This window comes from Capra hircus, chromosome 1 (assembly GCF_001704415.2).
Source record: "Capra hircus breed San Clemente chromosome 1, ASM170441v1, whole genome shotgun sequence".
Lineage (NCBI taxonomy): Eukaryota > Metazoa > Chordata > Mammalia > Artiodactyla > Bovidae > Capra > Capra hircus.
Window position 1 is genome coordinate 83,261,850 of NC_030808.1, and position 19,392 is coordinate 83,281,241.

At 42.6% G+C, this 19,392-nt stretch overlaps 1 protein-coding gene across 1 annotated transcript in view; it reads left to right on the forward strand.

The window, feature by feature from the left end:
* The window catches only part of KLHL6 (kelch like family member 6), a 56,701-nt gene that overhangs the window by 29,081 nt on the left and 8,228 nt on the right, over positions 1-19,392 (forward strand). Inside the window, exons 3-4 of the mRNA XM_005675211.3 lie at positions 6,106-6,555; positions 13,883-14,120. Of these exons, the coding sequence (XP_005675268.1) occupies positions 6,106-6,555; positions 13,883-14,120 (688 nt within the window). The remainder of the gene's footprint in view (positions 1-6,105; positions 6,556-13,882; positions 14,121-19,392) is intronic.

Below are 19,392 nucleotides of genomic sequence, written 5' to 3' on the forward strand. Positions count from 1 at the left end.
GCAGAGGGGCTGTGGGAATGGGGGGAGGTGCATTCTCTTTGAGGCAGACACTTCTCATGGGAACTGCAAGCATGTTTCAAGTGGTTTCTTTGATTATATTTTTAGTCTCCCTGCTCTGAGAGTCAGGTGCCTGGGTGTAAACTTTTACTCACATGCTGCCCACCCCAAATAGGAAGTTGATTATCTGTTACCAATATCTGTCATCACTCAGGTTTAATAAATAAATTCATGTGTAATTGGGACAGACTGAGATCTGAAAACTTACCCTAAAGTCCTAAATAATCTTGAATATGAAGAAGCAAAGCCAGATATTTATAAAGAGAAGAGTTTCTTGCCTCCATGACTGGCTCAGTAGTTTCCTAGCCACTGGCTGGGATCCTGTGATTCTGATTAACACTACCCTCACACTCAGAAGTGTTTCAGTTCAGTTCACTTCAGTCACTCAGTTGTGTCTGACTCTTTGCAACCCCCTGGACTGGAGCATGCCAGGCCTCCCTGTCCATCACCAACTCCTGGAGTTTTCTCAAACTCATGTCCATCGAGCCAGTGATGTCACCCAATCATCTCATCCTCTGGCATCCCCTTCTCCTCCCACCTTCAATCTTTCCCAGCATCAGGGTCTTTTCCAGTGAGTCAGTTCTTCTCATCAGGTGGCCAAAGCATTGGAGTTTCAGCTTCAACATCAGTCCTTCCAATGGATATTCAGGACTGATTTCCTTTAGGATGGACTGGTTGGATCTCCTTGCAGTTCAAGGGACTCTCAAGAGTCTTCTCCAGCACCACAGTTCAAAAGCATCAACTCTTTGGTGCTCAGCCTTCTTTATAGTCCAACTCTCACATCTGTACGTGACCACTGGAAAACCATAGATTTAACTAGATGGACCTTTGCTGGCAAAGTAATGTCTCTGTTTTTTAATATGCTGTTTAGGTTGGTCATAACTTTTTTTCCAAGGAGCAAGCGTCTTTTAATCTCATGGCTGCAGTCACCAACTGCAGTGATTTTGGAGCCCCAAAAATCAAGTCTGACACTGTTTCCACTGTTTCCCCATCTATTTTCCATGAAGTGACGGGACCAGATACCATGATCTTAGTTTTCTGAATGTTGAGTTTTAGGCCAACTTTTTCACTCTCCTCTATCACTTTCATCAAGAGGCTCTTTAGTTCTTCTTTGCTTTCTGCCATAAGGGTAGTGTCATCTGCATATCTGAGGTTATTGATATTTCTCCCAGCAATTTTGATTCCAGCTTGTTCTTCATCCAGCCTGGCATTGTGCATGATGTATTCTGCATATAAGTTAAATAAGCAGGGTGACAATATACAGCCTTGACATACTCCTTTCCCAATTTGGAACCAGTCTATTCCATGTCCAGTTCTAGCTGTTGCTTCCTCACCTGCATATAGATTTCTCAAGAGGCAGGTCAGGTGATCTGGTATTCTCATCTCTTTAAAATTTTTCCAGAGTTTCCAGAAGTGTTTATTGAAGCACATTCTGGGGGGGAATATAGGCAACTTGGAGACCCTCCATTCACCCTTGTCCTTACAAGTCCTCTTTGGACTCTCCTGGAATTTTGTCAGCTTAACAATGCAACAGTTACAAAGGCAAGGTGATGCTCAGGGAGGAGAATTAGCCAGGTGCTCTCCAGTATCATTTCTACCACCTACCAACTGTGTGACCTTGGGCAACACACTTGACTCTTTGAATTCTCTCTTCCATCCTCTGTACCAATGGTAATATTAATATCTACTTAAAATGTATTTATTAAAAATAGAAAATTTATTCATTAAACAAAATAATGCATGAGAAATTATCTAGCACAGATCGTGGTACATACTAAGTACCTGAAAAATATTTTTTTCCTCTTTCTCTTTTTCCCTTCTTTTGCCAGAATTTGTGCTAAGTGCTGCTGGAAATAAAAACACAAGTATAACCTAGTACCTGCCCTTGAGATACTGGACCATAGGACAAAATAGAAATGTAATCATTGTTCTACTAGAGGGGCTGTGAGTTGGTTAGTAGAGCCCAGAGGAGGGAGGAACTGGTTCCATGTGGGGCAGCTGGAGAAGCCATGAAGGAGGAAGTGGCTTTTGAGAAAGAACTTCATGAGTAGATAGGATTTCTCCACTTCTTTCCCTTTCCGTTCTCTTTGGTCTCCCTCCTTTTGTTTTAACCAAGTATCGAGCCAGAATAAAAAATGTCCAGGGGCAGGGAAGGCTCCACGCACAGTCTGATTAAGACCTCGGCTCTGTGTCTTTCTGGTCCTTCAGGTTGGCCATCCCTCTTGTGTTGGTTTTGTCCTCAGGTGGATGGATACCAGAGAGCAACTCAGTGTCTCCTGCAAACACAATTTCCAGAAAAATTCCATGTGTGCAAACAAATTTTTCCGCACTTTGTAGGGGTTCAAAAACTCGCAAGAGCATCTGTTGGTCCCAGATCAAACAACTCTGAATGAAGAAAACAGCCCTGTGTAGATAAAGTGATGGCTGTGGTACTCCCTTCTTCCTTCTTTTCGAGGGAAACTTAAAAGGGGACTTCTCAGTTGTAGATGGGATGAACTCTCTTGAATCCTTTCTTTAAAAGTGGGGCTCCAGAGTCAAACTTGCTTAGGTGATGGGAAGAGGATTTTAGCAGGCAGAGATGAGGGACAAAGGTGGTCCTGGCTGACAAAATGGTATGAGCATAGGAAGGCAGTGTGATAGTGCTGACAGGTAAGCTTAGGGCTGTTTTCAGGAGGTGAGTAGACAGGCGTGACTCCATCAGGGAGAGTCCCAGTGCTGATGTATAGGCACGGCTTGAGGGGTAAGGGCAGACTTTCTCAGTCTAGGCAGAGGCATCACTGAACTCTGTGACACAGTGTTTATCCCAGCAGTAATTGTACACAGTCCGCATGATTATTTGATTCCTGCCTGCCTCCCCCACTGGCTGCCTTTTCCAGTGAGCCTGGGAACTGTATTTCTTTCTGCTCCCCTTGGTAGCCCCAGCTGAGGGCCTGTGATCTAACAGATGCTCAGTACATATTGGCGAGAAGAACAGGTGGATGGGCGGTTTCTGAGTGCGGGCAGACACGTGTGGGTCACTGTTTCTCACACGTGTGAACTTTGGTACTTGATTTTATTCTCGTTCCTGGTTCCTTCTTTGCTCCTCAGTGGTCATCATGCTGGGGTAAGTACTGGCATCTTGTCAGCTGGGCCTTCCTGGGTCTGGACAGATCAGACCATCTGAGTGCTCCAGGGAAGTGTACAAATCGCCCTTGGCATCTGCACGCAAGCCCTTGTCCTCTGCACACACTATTTGACTGGAGGTGACTTGAAATAATGTAAAAACATATATTTGTGGAACAAGAGAAGACTTTCAACTTTTAGCTCTACCTCTCATTTTAAGTCTCTGAAGAAATTGCTTCACTTTTCTGAAACTGTTTCCTCATTTATAAAACAGCAATGATATAATAACAAATCTCTGCTTGATAGTGTTGTTGTATGTATTAAATGAGCTGCTTAATGGAAAGGACTGGCACATAGTATGTGTTCTTTCTTTCTTTCTTTATTTTTACATTTTATTTTCTTGTTGTATACTTGAAAATCACAAGAAAATATTTATTTTATTTTTTTCTGATTTTGAAAGCGACTTCCTGCTCAGTGCAGAAAACTTGATCTCTACAGCTAAATCCAAAAAACAAATTAATAACTTTATCTACAAAACTTAGTTGAGATAACCACCATTAACATTTTGATGTATTTCCTTCTAGTGTTTTCTCTATTTGTGAGCATAGATAGAATAAATAGATAATTCCACCACAAGACACGAAACTGGAGGGGATACAGAGAGGCGAAAGTGAAAAGTAATTCTCCCTCTCCACCCTGACGCAGGCCCCCAGTTCCCTTCCAGAGGCAACCACTGTTACCAGGTTCTGAGGTGGCCTCCCAGAGATAGTCTACTTATTTAGAAAATCGATTTGATTTTCATACCACCTTTCTCTCAGGCAAATGCTGGTGATGTGTACCTGCCGCTTTGCTCCAGAGCCTACCATTTAAGTGAGTTCCCTTTCAGCCCTCTCAGAGGGCTCTGTGGGCAGAGCCACACACGGCTCTGGTTACAGCTTCTGAGGGCTCAGCAAGGCTTGGTCTCGGTTGTATATTTTTACTCTTTGAACCGAAAATCTGCAAACAACTAAACAGGTGTTAGATTTCTGTCTCAACTGTTTCCACAGTTGCTCATGCGAGGAGCAGATCTCCAGGTGGTGGGGGCCAGCAGGCCGGGTGGTCCGAGGCAGAGTTTAGACTTTCTCCTCAGGTCATTTACCCTCAGGTCAATGATTCCTAAATGGACAATTGAAAAGTGTAGTGTGACAGGGAAAAATATTTTGCCATTGGGATTGATCTCCTCATCAGGAACCTGTTCCTCCTAGAATGTTCTGAAATGAAGGACAAACCCTAAGTCAGTGTGGTCCACCCCAAGACCTGTCCTGCCCTTCCCTTCAGGCCCCAAAACCCTGTCATCCCCAGCTCCCATCATTAGAGTTGCTTGACTGCAGGCTGCACCCTCACTCCCCGGTCAGGTCTACCTGTCTCTGCTCTGACGAGGCCCTGTCTTTAGAGCAACCCTCCCACCAGGCCCTGTCCCCTCAGTCTCCTTCTTTCCATCTCTCCGCTAACTGATCAAACCAATAACATTGAGAACTTGACTCCTTCAAAGCTAAGCTCCAGAGAGCAGCAAATAGAATGGACTGGAGCATTTGAGACCCTTCCTCTGTAAAATGGGTATTAAATAATATAGCGGACACAAAAGAACATTGTCACTGTAAAGCGCTGTATACATATATAAGACACATTCTTATGAAGAGGATGATAATTTAAAAATAAGACATGGAAGCCAATTAATTTTAAAATTAATTTTTCATCACAAAAGTGTTATTTATTCATTTTAGAGGATTTTAAAAGTATATGAACAAAATAAGAAAAAAATCTCATAGCATCATTACAGAGTGTGGTGCCTTATATAGTTTATACAGTATATTTCATCCATTCCTATGGGACTTGTTTCTGTGGGAGGATTATTGTTGCGATGACCAAAAATTTTTTTTCTTTATAAAAATAAAATAGTATCATAATACACATATGCTTTTGTGAAGTGCCTTCTCATTTCACCTGAAACTATTTCAGTATATAGCCCCCAAACTTCTTTAAACATAACCATAACATTATTGCCATGTTTAAAATTAATCATAGTTGCTTTACCGGGCACTCAAAGCTGGTGCTCTGTGACAACACAGAGGGATAAGGTGGTCAGGATGGAGGGGACACGTATACCTATGGCCGATTCACACTGATGTGTGGCAAAAACCATCAGAATACTGTAATTATCCTCAAATTAAAATAAATATATAAATTTAAAAAGTAATAGTTGCTTTATATCACCAAATGTTGGTCGTTGTAAATATTTTTCTGACTTTTAAAATTATTTTGTTTAAATTAGTGTTCCAAATAAAGCGCTATATTTTCTTGTAGGTTGATGTATCTTTTAAATCTCTTTTCATGCTTCAGCTCTTTCTCCCTGCCCACTCCCTCTCACTTCTCTCTTTCTCCTTCGGACGTATTTGTTGAAGAAACTGAACTGGTTGTTCTGTAGAGTTTCCCACAGTCTTGGTTTTTGCTGATTGTATTCCCATGGCATTATTGAACATGTTCCTCTTTCACCTGTGCTTCCTGTAAGTCGCTGATTAAATCTGGACATTTGATCAAGATTCAGTGAATGGATTTTTCAACTCAATACATTATGAATGTCTTCCATGTCATTTAATATTTTTCTATGACGTTTTTATTTATTTTTATTTTTATTTTTTTTAGACCCATCATGACCTCTCTGGTTCCAAGTACACTCCGTGTCTTTAATTTTTAAAATTTTATTTTTGGCTGTGCTGGATACAGCATGCTTTCTTAATGACCCAAGAGCTGTCAAAAATATGAACATATTTTCATTTATTTAGCTAGTCCCCTATTTGGGTCACTTGGGTTCTTTCTAAATTTTTGCTACTACATACAACTCACTGATCAACCTCTTTGTGGACTGGTCATTTTCTGGCCTGATTTGCTACCCTTCTGTTCTCTTAGTTCCTGCGGATGGTGGATGCCTGTGCCAGCTTCCTTACAGAAGCCTTGAACCCAGAAAACTGTGTTGGAATCCTGAGGCTGGCAGACACGCATTCCTTGGACAGTCTAAAGAAGCAGGTTCAGAGTTACATCATCCAGAACTTTGTGCAGATCCTGAACTCTGAGGAGTTCCTGGAACTTCCTGTGGACACTCTGTACCACATTTTGAAGAGTGACGACCTTTACGTGACAGAGGAGGCTCAGGTGTTTGAGACTGTGATGAGCTGGGTCAGGCACAAGCAGTCAGAACGACTCTGCCTGCTCCCCTACGTCCTGGAGAACGTGCGCTTGCCGCTTCTGGACCCGTGGTACTTTGTGGAGATGGTGGAAGCGGATCCTCTCATCAGACAGTGCCCGGAGGTCTTCCCACTGCTCCAGGAAGCCAGGATGTACCACCTTTCTGGCAATGAGGTGAGTTGGTGATGAGAGATGCTATAGATAACCAGCAGAGTAAAGGGATTAGCAGACCTCCCAGAGAAACAGGTGAGACTGGCTCACAAATCCTTAGGGCATGAAGAAGAAGATGCTATTAAATTTATAGTTTGAGTCAGGCAGTCCAGAAGCTCTGGGTTTCTGATCTGTAAAATGGGGATGATACTACAGGGTAGACAGCTACTGAGAGGATTAGGTGAGATCTGGAAATCGCCTAGCACCATGCCTGGCACATCCTTCTTTCAGTTGTGTAAGGGCGGGAGTTTGGTGGGGAGCCGCGCACATGCAGGAAGGGTGCCCTGTCCAGTTGTCCAGTCCAGTCACCATTCCTCAGGGCCGCTGTTTTCCCACTTTGGCCATTCTGGGGGACACATTAGATCTCCTCTGACATTACCTAGGTTCAGACTCATTATTTCCTTCCTGAACTGAAAATTTCTCAAAACTCAACTTCCTGCCCTTCATCTGGCCTTCCTGCTGACCTAAAACTCGAGCCTAATCATTTTCTACTGGGTTTAGTCTCTTCACTGGCTCCCCAGCACCCTCAGAATAAAGTCCACACTTTTGCCTAAACTCTCAGAGCCCAGCCTCCTGCTCACGGCTCTGGTGTCATCTCCAACCTCTCTCTCCTGCTCTCCTCTTGGTCCTAATGCACCGCTTGTAATTCCCCAAGGTGGACATGCTTTTTCAGCCTTCAGGTTAATGCAGGCTGCTGCTGCTGCTAAGTCGCTTCAGTCGTGTCTGACTCTGTGACCCCATAGACAGCAGCCCACCAGGCTCTCCCGCGCCTGGGATTCTCCAGGCAAGAGTACTGGAGAATGCAGGCTAATGCTGCCCAAATGACTTTTTCCTCTGCTTCATCTAGTTAACTTCTGTTCCAGCTTCAAAACTCAGTTTAAGCATCGCCTTCTCCAGAGGCCCCTGTCATTCTTAAAGCGTCATGGCATTGCTCTGTCATAGCACCAACCATCGCCTGTTAACCACTGAATTCCTCATCTATAAATATCTCAAGACAGGGAACTTGTTATGGTAGGAAATACGTCTTATTGGACTATTCATCCAGACCTTAGGAGAGTCCTTGATATATATATATATATATATAGCAAAGAAGTGCTTAATGTTTTTTGAGTGAATAAATGGGTACCAAGATGGTAAATAAAAGTATCATTTGTATCTACCTGGTTCTGCTTAACAATTCCTGAAGAAATGTTATATTCAGAATTCTATGAAAATAAGAACAAGCTTAGTGGAGAGGAACAAAACAATCAAGAAGCAATGATAGAAGGACAGCTTGTCAAGTTTGTATGCATGAACAGCCTCACATGTACACCACTATACAACCCATGTATACCACACATATATACCACTATACAGCAGTTCTGAGGTTGGCTACCAAGCCTTCTTCATTACGCCATTGGTAGAAATATTAGCCAAGAGAGTTTAGGAATTGTCTTTCAGAGGCCCCTTGGGAGCCCCTTCTTTTCTGTGTGTACTTTTCTAGTTCTGTGTTGTCTTCAGATCCATTGTCATTTATTCACTTTGCAAGCACATTCATAAATATTTGGTAGAATTCATCAGTGATGCTATCAGAACCAGAAGGAATTTGTGTCTGTATGAGAGAAGGTTTTAAACTTAAGACTTCAAATTATATTTCTTTAATATCTATATCTATAATTCTATTTCTTCTAGAATTAGCCTTGGTAGTGTGTATTTCTCAAAGAATTTTCCATTGCTGAATTTATTGGCATAAAGTTGTCCACTTATTATCCTCTTTAATATCTGTAGAATCTGCAGTGATGTCATATTTCTCATTCCAGATATTGGTAATCTGTCTCCTTTTTTTTTTCTTCTGATCAGTCTGGTTAGAGTTTTATCAATTTTATTGGTTTTCTCAAAGAACTAGCTTCTGGTTTCATTTAACTTTCTCTATTGTCTTTACACTTTCTATTCCCCTTATTTCTACTTTAATATTGATTATTTTCTTTCTTCTGCTTACTTCAGATTGAATTTTCTATTCTTTTTCCAGTTTCTTAGGGAGGAATTGAAGGTCATTATTTTGAGATCTTTCTTTTTTTTTCTTCTAATATTGTCATTGCTGCTAAGTCGCTTCAGTCATGTCCGACTCTGTGTGATCCCAGAGATGGCAGCCCACCAGGCTCCCCCATCCCTGGGATTCTCCAGGCAAGGACACTGGTGTGGGTTGCCATTTCCTTCTCCAATGCATGAAAGTGAAAAGTGAAAGTGAAGCCACTCAGTTGTGTCTGACTCTTAGCGATCCCATGGACTGCAGCCCACCAGGCACCTCTGTCCATGGGATTTTCCAGGCAAGAGTACTGGAGTGGGGTGCCATTGCCTTCTCCAATATTGTCATTAGTGCTATAATTTCCCCCCTAAGTTCTACCTCAGCAGCACCCTATATATTTTAACAGGCTATACTTTCATTCTTCACAAATAAATCACGAATACCAACTATATGCCAGACATGGCACCAAATACCACAAAACAGTCTCTGCCTTAATAAACTCCCGTATCTTCTCTTTTAGAGAGGATAGGACACTAAGCAAATGAAGGGTGATGAGTAGACTGATAGAGAACCAGACCACCACAAGGATCTTATGTTGAAATGTGAGTCACCGGCAGGTGGCTCAGCAATGGGAAAGCCCTCATATTCCTGAAGACAAGATCAATCTCCGCAACTGCTCTCAGTTCAGCATTTAAAGCATAAAGTCTTGATCAATTGCCAACACTCTTGCTATTTTTGTTTCTACTTCCCATTTCTGAACTCCCTGAAAGGCAGATGTAAACGGTTTCCTCTTATATAAATTGTCCCTACTATGTCTTCTGCAAAATTGCTGCTGTTAAAACTGTTCTGCCTTTTGTATTTGTGATGGAGGGGTGGGGAGTGGGATTATAGGCTTTGGATTTAGGACCAGAGTGAATACTGATAACTAGAAAAGTCCCCAGTGTCAGAAAATTGGACTTCTAGTCAGGAGAATCTGGACTTTCATCTTGATTGCACAATTTACCGACAATGTGACCTTGGGAAAGCAACTTAGCTGCCCTAAAGCTCAGTCCTTGTAACATCAGTTCAGTTCAGTTCAGTTCAGTCGCTCAGTCATGTCCGACTCTTTGTGACCCCATGAACCGCAGCATGCCAGGCCTCCCTGTTCATCACCAACTCCTGGAGTTTACCCAGACTTATGTCAATTGAGTTGGTGATGCCATCCAACCATCTCATCCTCTGTCATCCCCTTCTCCTCCTACCCTCAATCTTTCCCAGCATCAGGGTCTTTTCAAATGAGTCAGCTCTTTGCATCAGGTGGCCAAAGTATTGGAGTTTCAGCTTCAACATCAGTCCTTCCAATGAACACCCAGGACTGATCTCCTTGCAGTTCAACGGACTCTCAAGAGTCTTCTTCAACACCACAGTTCAAAAGAATCAATTCTTCAGTGCTCAGCTTTCTTCCCCCTTGTAACATGGGGAAGATAATATCTACCAGCTGATGGAATTGTTTTGAAACTTAAATAAGATAATGAATGAAATGTGTTAACACAATATCTGATAGATGATAAGTGTCCTAGAAATAAAGACTGTTCCTATTCTCACTCAGTTCCTTTATGGCACAATCAAGCATTAAGCATTTTCTTTCTCTGAGGCTAAAATCTCTCTTTCCATTCAGTCCTAATTTTTTTCTGTCTTATTGCCCCAAGTGCTCGAGGCACTCTCTTATTCTCGTTCTATTGTCTAGGTAACTGAGCCAACCAACCATTGTGATCTCTGAGTTGGGTCTCATAGCTAGTTGATTTCTAAAATTCTCAGTCTTCTCACTGCTTCCATGAGCCTGGCTTTATTCCTGATGACTTGAGTGGAAGTCTGGAGTATACGCTGTGAACATCCTTCTCCTAACCCTCCTTTCCCAGACTTAACCTTGTTCCTCCTTTTAAGCCCACGGTGGTGGTGACAGAGTCAAATGTTAGAACCTAAAGGCAAATGTCAATTTACATTTGATCTAGGAGTAGTAGCTGGTACCTTCACTGAGAGAGGTCTTTTGGGGCAGAGAAATTTGCCCCTTCATTTCATTGCCTTCGAAGTTTCCAGGGACCAACTTGATCTATACCAAATGCTGCTCTGATATGTGTGCTGTCAGGAGGGCTTACTCCTGAGGACAGAGTGTCAAAAGCTCACCCCTGTGAGCTTTATCCAAGTAGTTTGGTTACTTCTGTTCAGTCCTCTCAGATGGGCTCTTTGGACAAAGAGTACTCAATTAGGTGCAACTCTTTGCTCTTTCTAACAATATGAAAATAAACTGGGTAGACCTGATTGTTATGTGTGATTCACTGGCAAACATGTCCTTGTATCTGAAATCGCACATCTCTGATGTCTGATTGGCATTTGTCATGCCTTTGAGGTTAATATTTTGGAAAGTATAGCTGAACTTGAGCGTGTGTTCAATCACACAGTCATGTCTCTTTTGTAACTCCATGTAGCCCGGCAGGCTCCTCTGTCCATGGAATTTTCCAGGCAAGAATACTGGAGTGGGTTGCCATTTCCTTCTCCAGGGCATCTTCCTGACCCAGGGATTTGACCCCGGTTACCTTCTGGGCCACCAGGGAAGGCAGGTCTCAATACCCAGCCTGATCCATGAACTGGATGATTATATTATCTATTGCTGTGCAACAAATTATCCCAAAAAGCAGTTTAAAACAACAAACATTTATTATCTCATTACTGTCAGGGATCTGGGAGTGATTTAGCTGGGTGGTTCTGGCTTAGGGGCTCTTCTGAAGTTGCAGTCAAGCTACTGGCTGGGGCTGCAGTTAGTCATCTCAAATCTCAGAGCCGGCTGGAGTATCCACTTCCAAGCTCCCTCACAAGATTGTTGACAGGTGTTACTTCCTTGCTGATGGTTGGCCCCTCCATATCAGGTGGCTTCCTTAGAGAAAATGACCCAGGAAAGACAGCAATCAAGATGGAATCCTAGTGCCTTCATAACCTAATTTCAGAAGTAGTATACTGTCACTATTGTGTTCTATTGGCATAGAGATCAACCCAGGAGCAATGTGGAGGGAACAACATAGGATGTTAATTCCAGGAGGTGGGGATTGCTGGGAGCCCTTGTGGGAGCTGGTTACCACAATGATCTAGACTGGAAAAAAAATTCTTTATCAGGTGCTGGGTCAACTAGCTTGCCCATTCTTTCATTCATTCATTCAGCCATCATTTATGGAAGCCCACAAGCTCCAGATATTGTTCTTGGTGCTGAGACCTGTTGAAGAAAAGGGCTATTCCAGCCATGAGGGACATTAGAATAAATTAGATGAGGGTGAAAAGTGCTGTGATAGGGAAATTCAGGACTGTGGGAACATATGTGGAAAGGCTAGAATGGCTTCCTGGGGAAAAGAGCAAAGTGACATGGACATTGATGTCAAAAAGATTACAGGGCGAGTTGTTGGGAGGCAGTGTGGGAAATTGAGGACAGATATGGGGAGATCCTGACACCAGGCAGCAATGCAGGATTGTCAGTGGGAACAAAGTCTTCCGCAGGCCAGGATGCAGGACTGGGAGCCAGGAGTAAGATCACAGCTAGTGTGGTCCCCAGCTAGTCAGCAGGCTGTTGATGCGGCAGAGCAGGCACTGTGCATAAGGTGGTTAAAGAGGGGAAGCTGAGGCCTGCTTCTCTGAACCAGAGAAGAGTCACAGGAAACCAATTCTGGGAGGCTAGTGCTGTTCTCTAAACATCGCTCTATAATCCATAAATCCTCCCTGAAAGAGGACAGATTGGTGCTGGAGGTTGTACCCGGAAGGATGGTTTAGAGGCTGGAGGGAGAAATCTCAGACGGGACAGATTTGTCTTTGGTGCCAATGCATTGTTCAGTCCTCTCCTACCAGCTTGGTATTCTCATAGTGCCTCCAAGTTCTCAAGACCACCCCCCAACCCTCATCCCAGCTGGCCTTTCCACTGTCAGTGCTGCAGGCTCAGCCCAGGATTGTCCTGCCACACATAGTCATACTCCCTTCTGCTGACCCACAGAAGAGAGCCCTGCTACAAACTTACTGGCCACGGTTCGGCCTCAAGAACTGAGGATCAAAATTTATTGTATCTGACTATAGGCACAGAAAAATAAAGCCTCTTCTGGGAAATAGATGCTGGATGTTGGCTGACCTGATTGGATGTGACTATTGATTGGATTCACCATTTGTGGCCTTCAGTCTTTGCTACTGTAACCTGTGTGTCTGTAGGCAAGACTGAAGTCCCATGATCCATATTAGGTCAGTTTAACCTTGTAGGAAAAAGAAGCTGCATTGGTCACGTGGGAAATGGGTGCTGCCTCTCTGTTTCCCATCAAGGTCCTGCACCTGTAGAACCTCCCCCATCAAGCCCAGGGTTGGCTGGACCAGGAGGAGGGCACCTCTCCCTTTTCATTCATAACATCAACATGGCATCTCCCACCACTCCCACTGTCCCCTTTGACTAGCTTTCAAGGGCTCTGCGTGTGCCGGATGCTCAACTCAGCCCTCTGCATTACAACCTCATGCGTGCTCACAACAGCCTGGCGGCAGAGGTGTGATCACAGGCCCTTACAGAGACTGCATCTCTTCCCCAAGGTCACATGGCCATAGGTGGTGAGAGCAGGAAGGAACTCTGGTGTATCTGACCCCAAACCTCTGCTCCTTCAGCTGGGTTCAGATATCTGTGGTATGAACTTCTTCACTTGTTCAAGGCTCTGAAGGGTTATATGCTTGCTGTTGGGACCCAGTCCCCCGACCTCCCTGGATATACTCTGTTCCCTTTCGGTTCTTTTCTCCTAAGTCTCTGGATGCTCTTTTATGCCCAGTCAGGACTTCTCTTTCAGTCCTCTAAAGAGGCCTGGCAGTGAACAAAGTCTGGGATATCATCAAGAAACTGAAACCAAGGGGCAGTGGGAGGTGGCCAGAAATTAAATTCTAGGATTCAGTGCTTCCAACCAAGCAAGAGAGAAGATGCAGGAAGTGCACTTGATTGTAAACAGATCTGAACTTCTTAAAAAGTAGTAAAATCTACAACCGATAACCTTTACTGAGTACTTATTATCCATCAGGCCCGAGGCCAAGCGCACTAAGTATATTAGCCCACTTAATCTTCCTGACAAAACTATGAGGTCGTTACCACTAAAATCTCTGTTATACAGAACATGATACTTAAGGAGGTGAAGTCACATGGTCATACCGTAGCAGAGTTAGGAATCGGATTCTGTTGTCCTGGTTCCATAACCTGAGCTCTGAAACACTGTACCATTCTGCCTTTTTGTACTCCCACTGGTTTTCCAGATCATTTCAGAGCGCACCAAGCCCAGGATGCATGAGTTCCAGTCTGAGGTATTCATGATCATTGGTGGCTGCACGAAGGATGAACGGTTTGTGGCGGAGGTGACCTGCCTGGATCCCCTAAGGCGCAGCCGCCTGGAGGTGGCCAAGCTCCCCATGACAGAGCACGAGCTGGACAGTGAGAATAAGAAGTGGGTGGAGTTTGCATGCGTGACATTAAAAAATGAGGTCTACATCTCAGGTAAGCAGAAGTTATGTGATACCAAAGCCAGTTCCCAAGGCACTACGTGCTTCCCTGAGTGAGAGCCAGGCAACCATCCTAGAAGAATTAGTGTGGATGGCACTGACCTAGCACTGACTGGGTCAGCGTGTGGAAACCAGGCACTCAGATGGTCTTATCGTGGAGAGGGGATTATTACTAAACGAACCCTAATCCTTGAGCAGTATTGTCCTAAGAACTGGGGGAACAGACAGACAGATCCTGTACTTTCTGGAAAAGGAAGAAGGAAAGTATTGCTAGAGTTTATCTGGTGTCTGCTGTAGGCAAAGGCCAATACAGTAATGGTAATACAGTAATGAATATTCAGTAATTTATTCAGTAATGAATAAAAATCTGACCCCTCCCCCAAGTTTATTAGATTTTACCTTTAGATGCTCCGATAACACCCAATACTTTTTCATCTCTTACTTCTAAGTTGTTTGCTTAATTATTTGTAATTACTCTATGCCTGTTTCCCATTAGTCCTTGAATTTAATACCTAGCACTGTGTCTGGACACATAGTAAATGTTCAATAACTATTGAGTGACACAATCTCTACCATCTTTACAGCACTTAGTGTAAATAAACTTACCCACCTTGGTAGTGTTTAATTATTTGCCTCTCACTTCAACTCCATATGGTAGGTGATTTTAATCTCCAGGTTACAAATGGAGAAAACAGGCTCAGAAAGCATGGAACTTACCCAAAGTCACACATTCCAATCCATGTTCTCTCAGTCTCATGCCCTCCCATGACATCAAAAGCCACCTAGCTCTTCTTGAGGTGCCAAGGGAAGAGACAAACATCCCATCCCCTCTTTGGGAGGTTTTCTCTAATCTAAACTTGTTTAGGGAAGAGCTTATTCCCAGAGCTGGCCTCCTTCAGAATAAAGGGCAGGTCAGCTCTTCCTTGAATGCATTAATACCATAGATTAGATTTCAGCTTTCTTTTATCTTGTAGAAATATTTTTAATTGTTGTAGAAGATTTAAACAATACAAGGAGTATAAAGTAAAACATGGCAGTTTCTCTGCTCCATTACAATCTTACGTTTTTACTTATTTTTTTTTTACAAAAGTGGTTTTGTCTTGTCTTAGAGTAAGTAATGCTAGCCATGGCAACAGATTCTAAATCTCAGTGAATTACCACAGTAGTACATGGGGGCTGAGGGAGAGCACCTGCTCCACTCGGTTCTTCAGGGACCTAGGCTACTTCCATCTCATGATGCAGCTGTTTCCACAAGTGACCTTAAAGCTTGATGCATTTTGGGAAGAGAGAAACTGAACAAGTTGAGAAGGCACACCTGCTCACAACAGCCTCAGCCTGGACACGAGGCTTCAGTTCTATTGGCAAGGACCAGCCACATACCCTCCCGGCACCCCCACGATGTGGGGCTGGGAAGTGTAGTTCAGCCATGTGCTCAGGAGGAAAAGACAGGTTTGGTAGTCATGGTCAGTCTTTGCCACATACAAGATACATGTTCTTTTATTCTACAACTTTTCTTTTCTCTGTCTTCAATTTGTTGTTGTCTTTTTAAAAATGATACAAGCAATACACAAAAGCATGCTTGTTATACTAAATCAACAGAAACTTGTACTCAATGATCTATTCTAGACATCGTTACATGATCTACTATATGTGTTAAGTCTATAATACACATAAAGTACAGCACAATCCCAAGCACAGGGTGAGAACTCAACAGTATTGCTCATCATTATCATTACTGTGAGGATTGTTATTGTTGCTCTTTTACCAGTTTCAGGGCTGTCTGTTGAATGAATGAACCATAATTTTTTTCAATGTCTATTTTCCCCCTGACAAAAAGGCCACAACAGACATTTTTCATACATATATATTTATGAACTTGTGCTGCTATATGGAAAGATTCCTGGAAGTGGTCATTCAGTTCAGTTCAGTCGCTCAGTCGTGTCTGACTCTTTGCGACCCCATGAATCGCAGCATGCCAGGCCTCCCTGTTCATCACCATCTCCCAGAGTTCACTCAGACCCACGTCCATCGAGTCTGTGAGGCCATCCAGCCATCTCATCCTCGGTCGTCCCCTTCTCTTCCTGCTCCCAATCCCTCCCAGCATCAGAGTCTTTTCCAATGAGTCAACTCTTTGCATGAGGTGGCCAAAGTACTGGAGTTTCAGCTTTAGCATCATTCCTTCCAAAGAAATCCCAGGGTTGATCTCCTTCAGAATGGACTGGTTGGATCTCCTTGCAGTCCAAGGGACTCTCAAGAGTCTTCTCCAACACCACAGTTCAAAAGCATCAATTCTTCGGCGCTCAGCCTTCTTCACAGTCCAACTCTCACATCCATACATGACCACAGGAAAAACCATAGCCTTGACTAGATGGACCTTAGTTGGCAAAGTAATGTCTGCTTTTGAATATGCTATCTAGGTTGGTCATAACTTTTCTTCCAAGGAGTAAGCATCTTTTAATTTCATGGCTGCAGTCACCATCTGCAGTGATTCTGGAGCCCAAAACAGTAAAGTCTGACACTGTTTCCACTGTTTCCCCATCTATTTCCCATGAAGTGATGGGACCGGATGCCATGATCTTCGTTTTCTGAATATTGAGCTTTCGGCCAACTTTTTTGCTCTCCTCTTTCACTTTCATCAAGAGGCTTTTTAGCTCCTCTTCACTTTCTGCCATAAGGGTGGTGTCATCTGCTTATCTGAGGTTATTGATATTTCTCCTGGAAATCTTGATTCCAGCTTGTGTTTCATCCAGTCCAGTGTTTCTCATGATGTACTCTGCATAGAAGTTAAATAAACAGGGTGACAATATACAGCCTTGATGTACTCTTTTTCCTATTTGGAACCAGTCTGCCATTCCATGTCCAGTTCTAACTCTTGCTTCCTGACCTGCATACAGATTTCTCAAGAGGCAGGTCAGGTGGTCTGGTATTCCCATCTCTTTCAGAATTTTCCACAGTTTATTGTGATCCACACAGTCAAAGGCTTTGGCACAGTCAATAAAGCAGAAATAGATGTTTTTCTGGAACTCTCTTGCTTTTTCAATGATCCAGCGGATGTTGGCAATTTGATCTCTGGTTCCTCTGCCTTTTCTAAAACCAGCTTGAACATCAGGGAGTTCACGATTCACGTATTGCTGAAGGCTGGCTTGGAGAATTTTGAGCATTACTTTACTAGCATGTGAGATGAGTGCAATTGTGTGGTAGTTTGAGCATTCTTTGGCATTGCCTTTCTTTGGAATAGGAATGAAAACTGACCTTTTCCAGTCCTGTGGCCACTGCTGTTTTCCAATTTGCTGGCATATTGAGTGCAGCACTTTCACAGAATCATCTTTCAGGATTTGAAACAGCTCAATTGGAATTCCATCACCTCCACTAGCTTTGTTCGTAGTGATGCTTTCTAAGGCCCACTTGACTTCACATTCCAAGATGTCTGGTTCTAGATTAGTGATCATATCATCATGACTATCTGGGTTGTGAAGATCTTTTTTGTACAGTTCTTCCATGTATTCTTGCCACCTCTTCTTAATATCTTCTGCTTCTGTTAGGTCCATACCATTTCTGTCCTTTATTGAGCCCATCTTTGCATGAAATGTTCCCTTGGTATCTCTAATTTTCTTGAAGAGATCTCTAGTCTTTCCCAATCTGTTGTTTTCCTCTATTTCTTTGCATTGATCGCTGAAGAAGGCTTCTTATCTCTTCTTGCAATTCTTTGGAACTCTGCATTTAGATGCCTATATCTTTCCCTTTCTGCTTTGCTTTTTGCCTCTCTTCTTTTCACAGCTATTTGTAAGGCCTCCCCAGACAGCCATTTTGCTTTTTTGCATTTCTTTCCCATGGGGATCGTCTTGATCCCTGTCTCCTGCACAATGTCATGAACTTCATTCCATAGTTCATCAGGCACTCTATCTATCAGATCTAGGACCTTAAATCTATTTCTCACTTCCACTGTATAATCATAAGGGATTTGATTTAGGTCATACCTGAATGGTCTAGTGGTTTTCCCTACTTTCTTCGATTTAAGTCTGAATTTGGTAATAAGGAGTTCATGATCTGAGCCACAGTCAGCTCCTGGTCTTGTTTTTGTTGACTGTATAGAGCTTCTCCATCTTTGGCTGCATAGAATATAATCAATCTGATTTAGGTGTTGACCATCTGGTGATGTCCATGTGTAGAGTCTTCTGTGTTGTTGGAAGAGGGTGTTTGCTATGACCAGTGCATTAAGATGTGTAAATTTAGAATTTTTGTAGATATTGTTAAATTGTCTTCCAGAAAGTTTGTACCAATTTACAGTTCAACCAACAATGAATGACAGTGCCAATTTTCTACATCCTTGTTAACATTTTTTATTATCAATTACATTTTAATAGACTTGAATGTTTAAATTTACACTCTAAGTGAGATTGAATATATTTTCATCTATTTTTAGTTAAATGTATGTTTTTTAAAAATGAGCTGTTCCTATCCTTTGTTTTTCTATTGGTTGGTTGTCGCTTTCTTATTAATTTTTGGAGCTCTTATTGTATAAAAGTGTTAATCACTCAGCCGTGTCCGACTCTTTGCAACCCATGGTCTGTAGCCAGCCAGGCTCCTCTGTCTATGGGATTTCAAGAATACTGGAGCGGTTTGCCATTCCCTTCTCCAGGGGATCTTCCCAACCCAGGGATCAATCAAACCTGGGTTTCCTGCATTGCAGGCAGATTCTTTACCATCTGAGCCACCAGGGAAGCTATTTGTATTGTAAATACTTTCTCTCAGATAGTGATTGTCTTTTAACTTTTTATATTTTAAATAGTAACTTTCTTTTCTATATGATTCTAGGTTTCTTGTCATGCTTAGAAAGCCCCTCACCACCCCCAAGATCTTTAACATCTTCTATCATATATTCTCCAGTTACTTCCATAGCATTTACACTTAAATTTTAAGTGCAATGTGAAATAGGGATCTAACTTAATTTTTCTCTAAACAAATAGCCAGTTGTTATAATGCCATTTTTTATAATCTCTATATCTTTTAGTCTCTTTCTGTACCTTGCTTTTAATTGATCAGTTTGTCTCATCTTACACTGGTAGCACATTATTTTTATTATCATAGCTTTTTGGTATTTTGATATTTATTTATTTTGATATTTGCCAGGGAAAGCTCTCTCACTCCTTCTTTTTCAAATGTTTCTTAGAAATGTTCCCAAATCTACTCTTCCAAATGAAGTTTAGAATGGTCACTTCACGTCCTGAAATCCATGAAAAGCCCTGAAGACACCCAACATAGAGGTT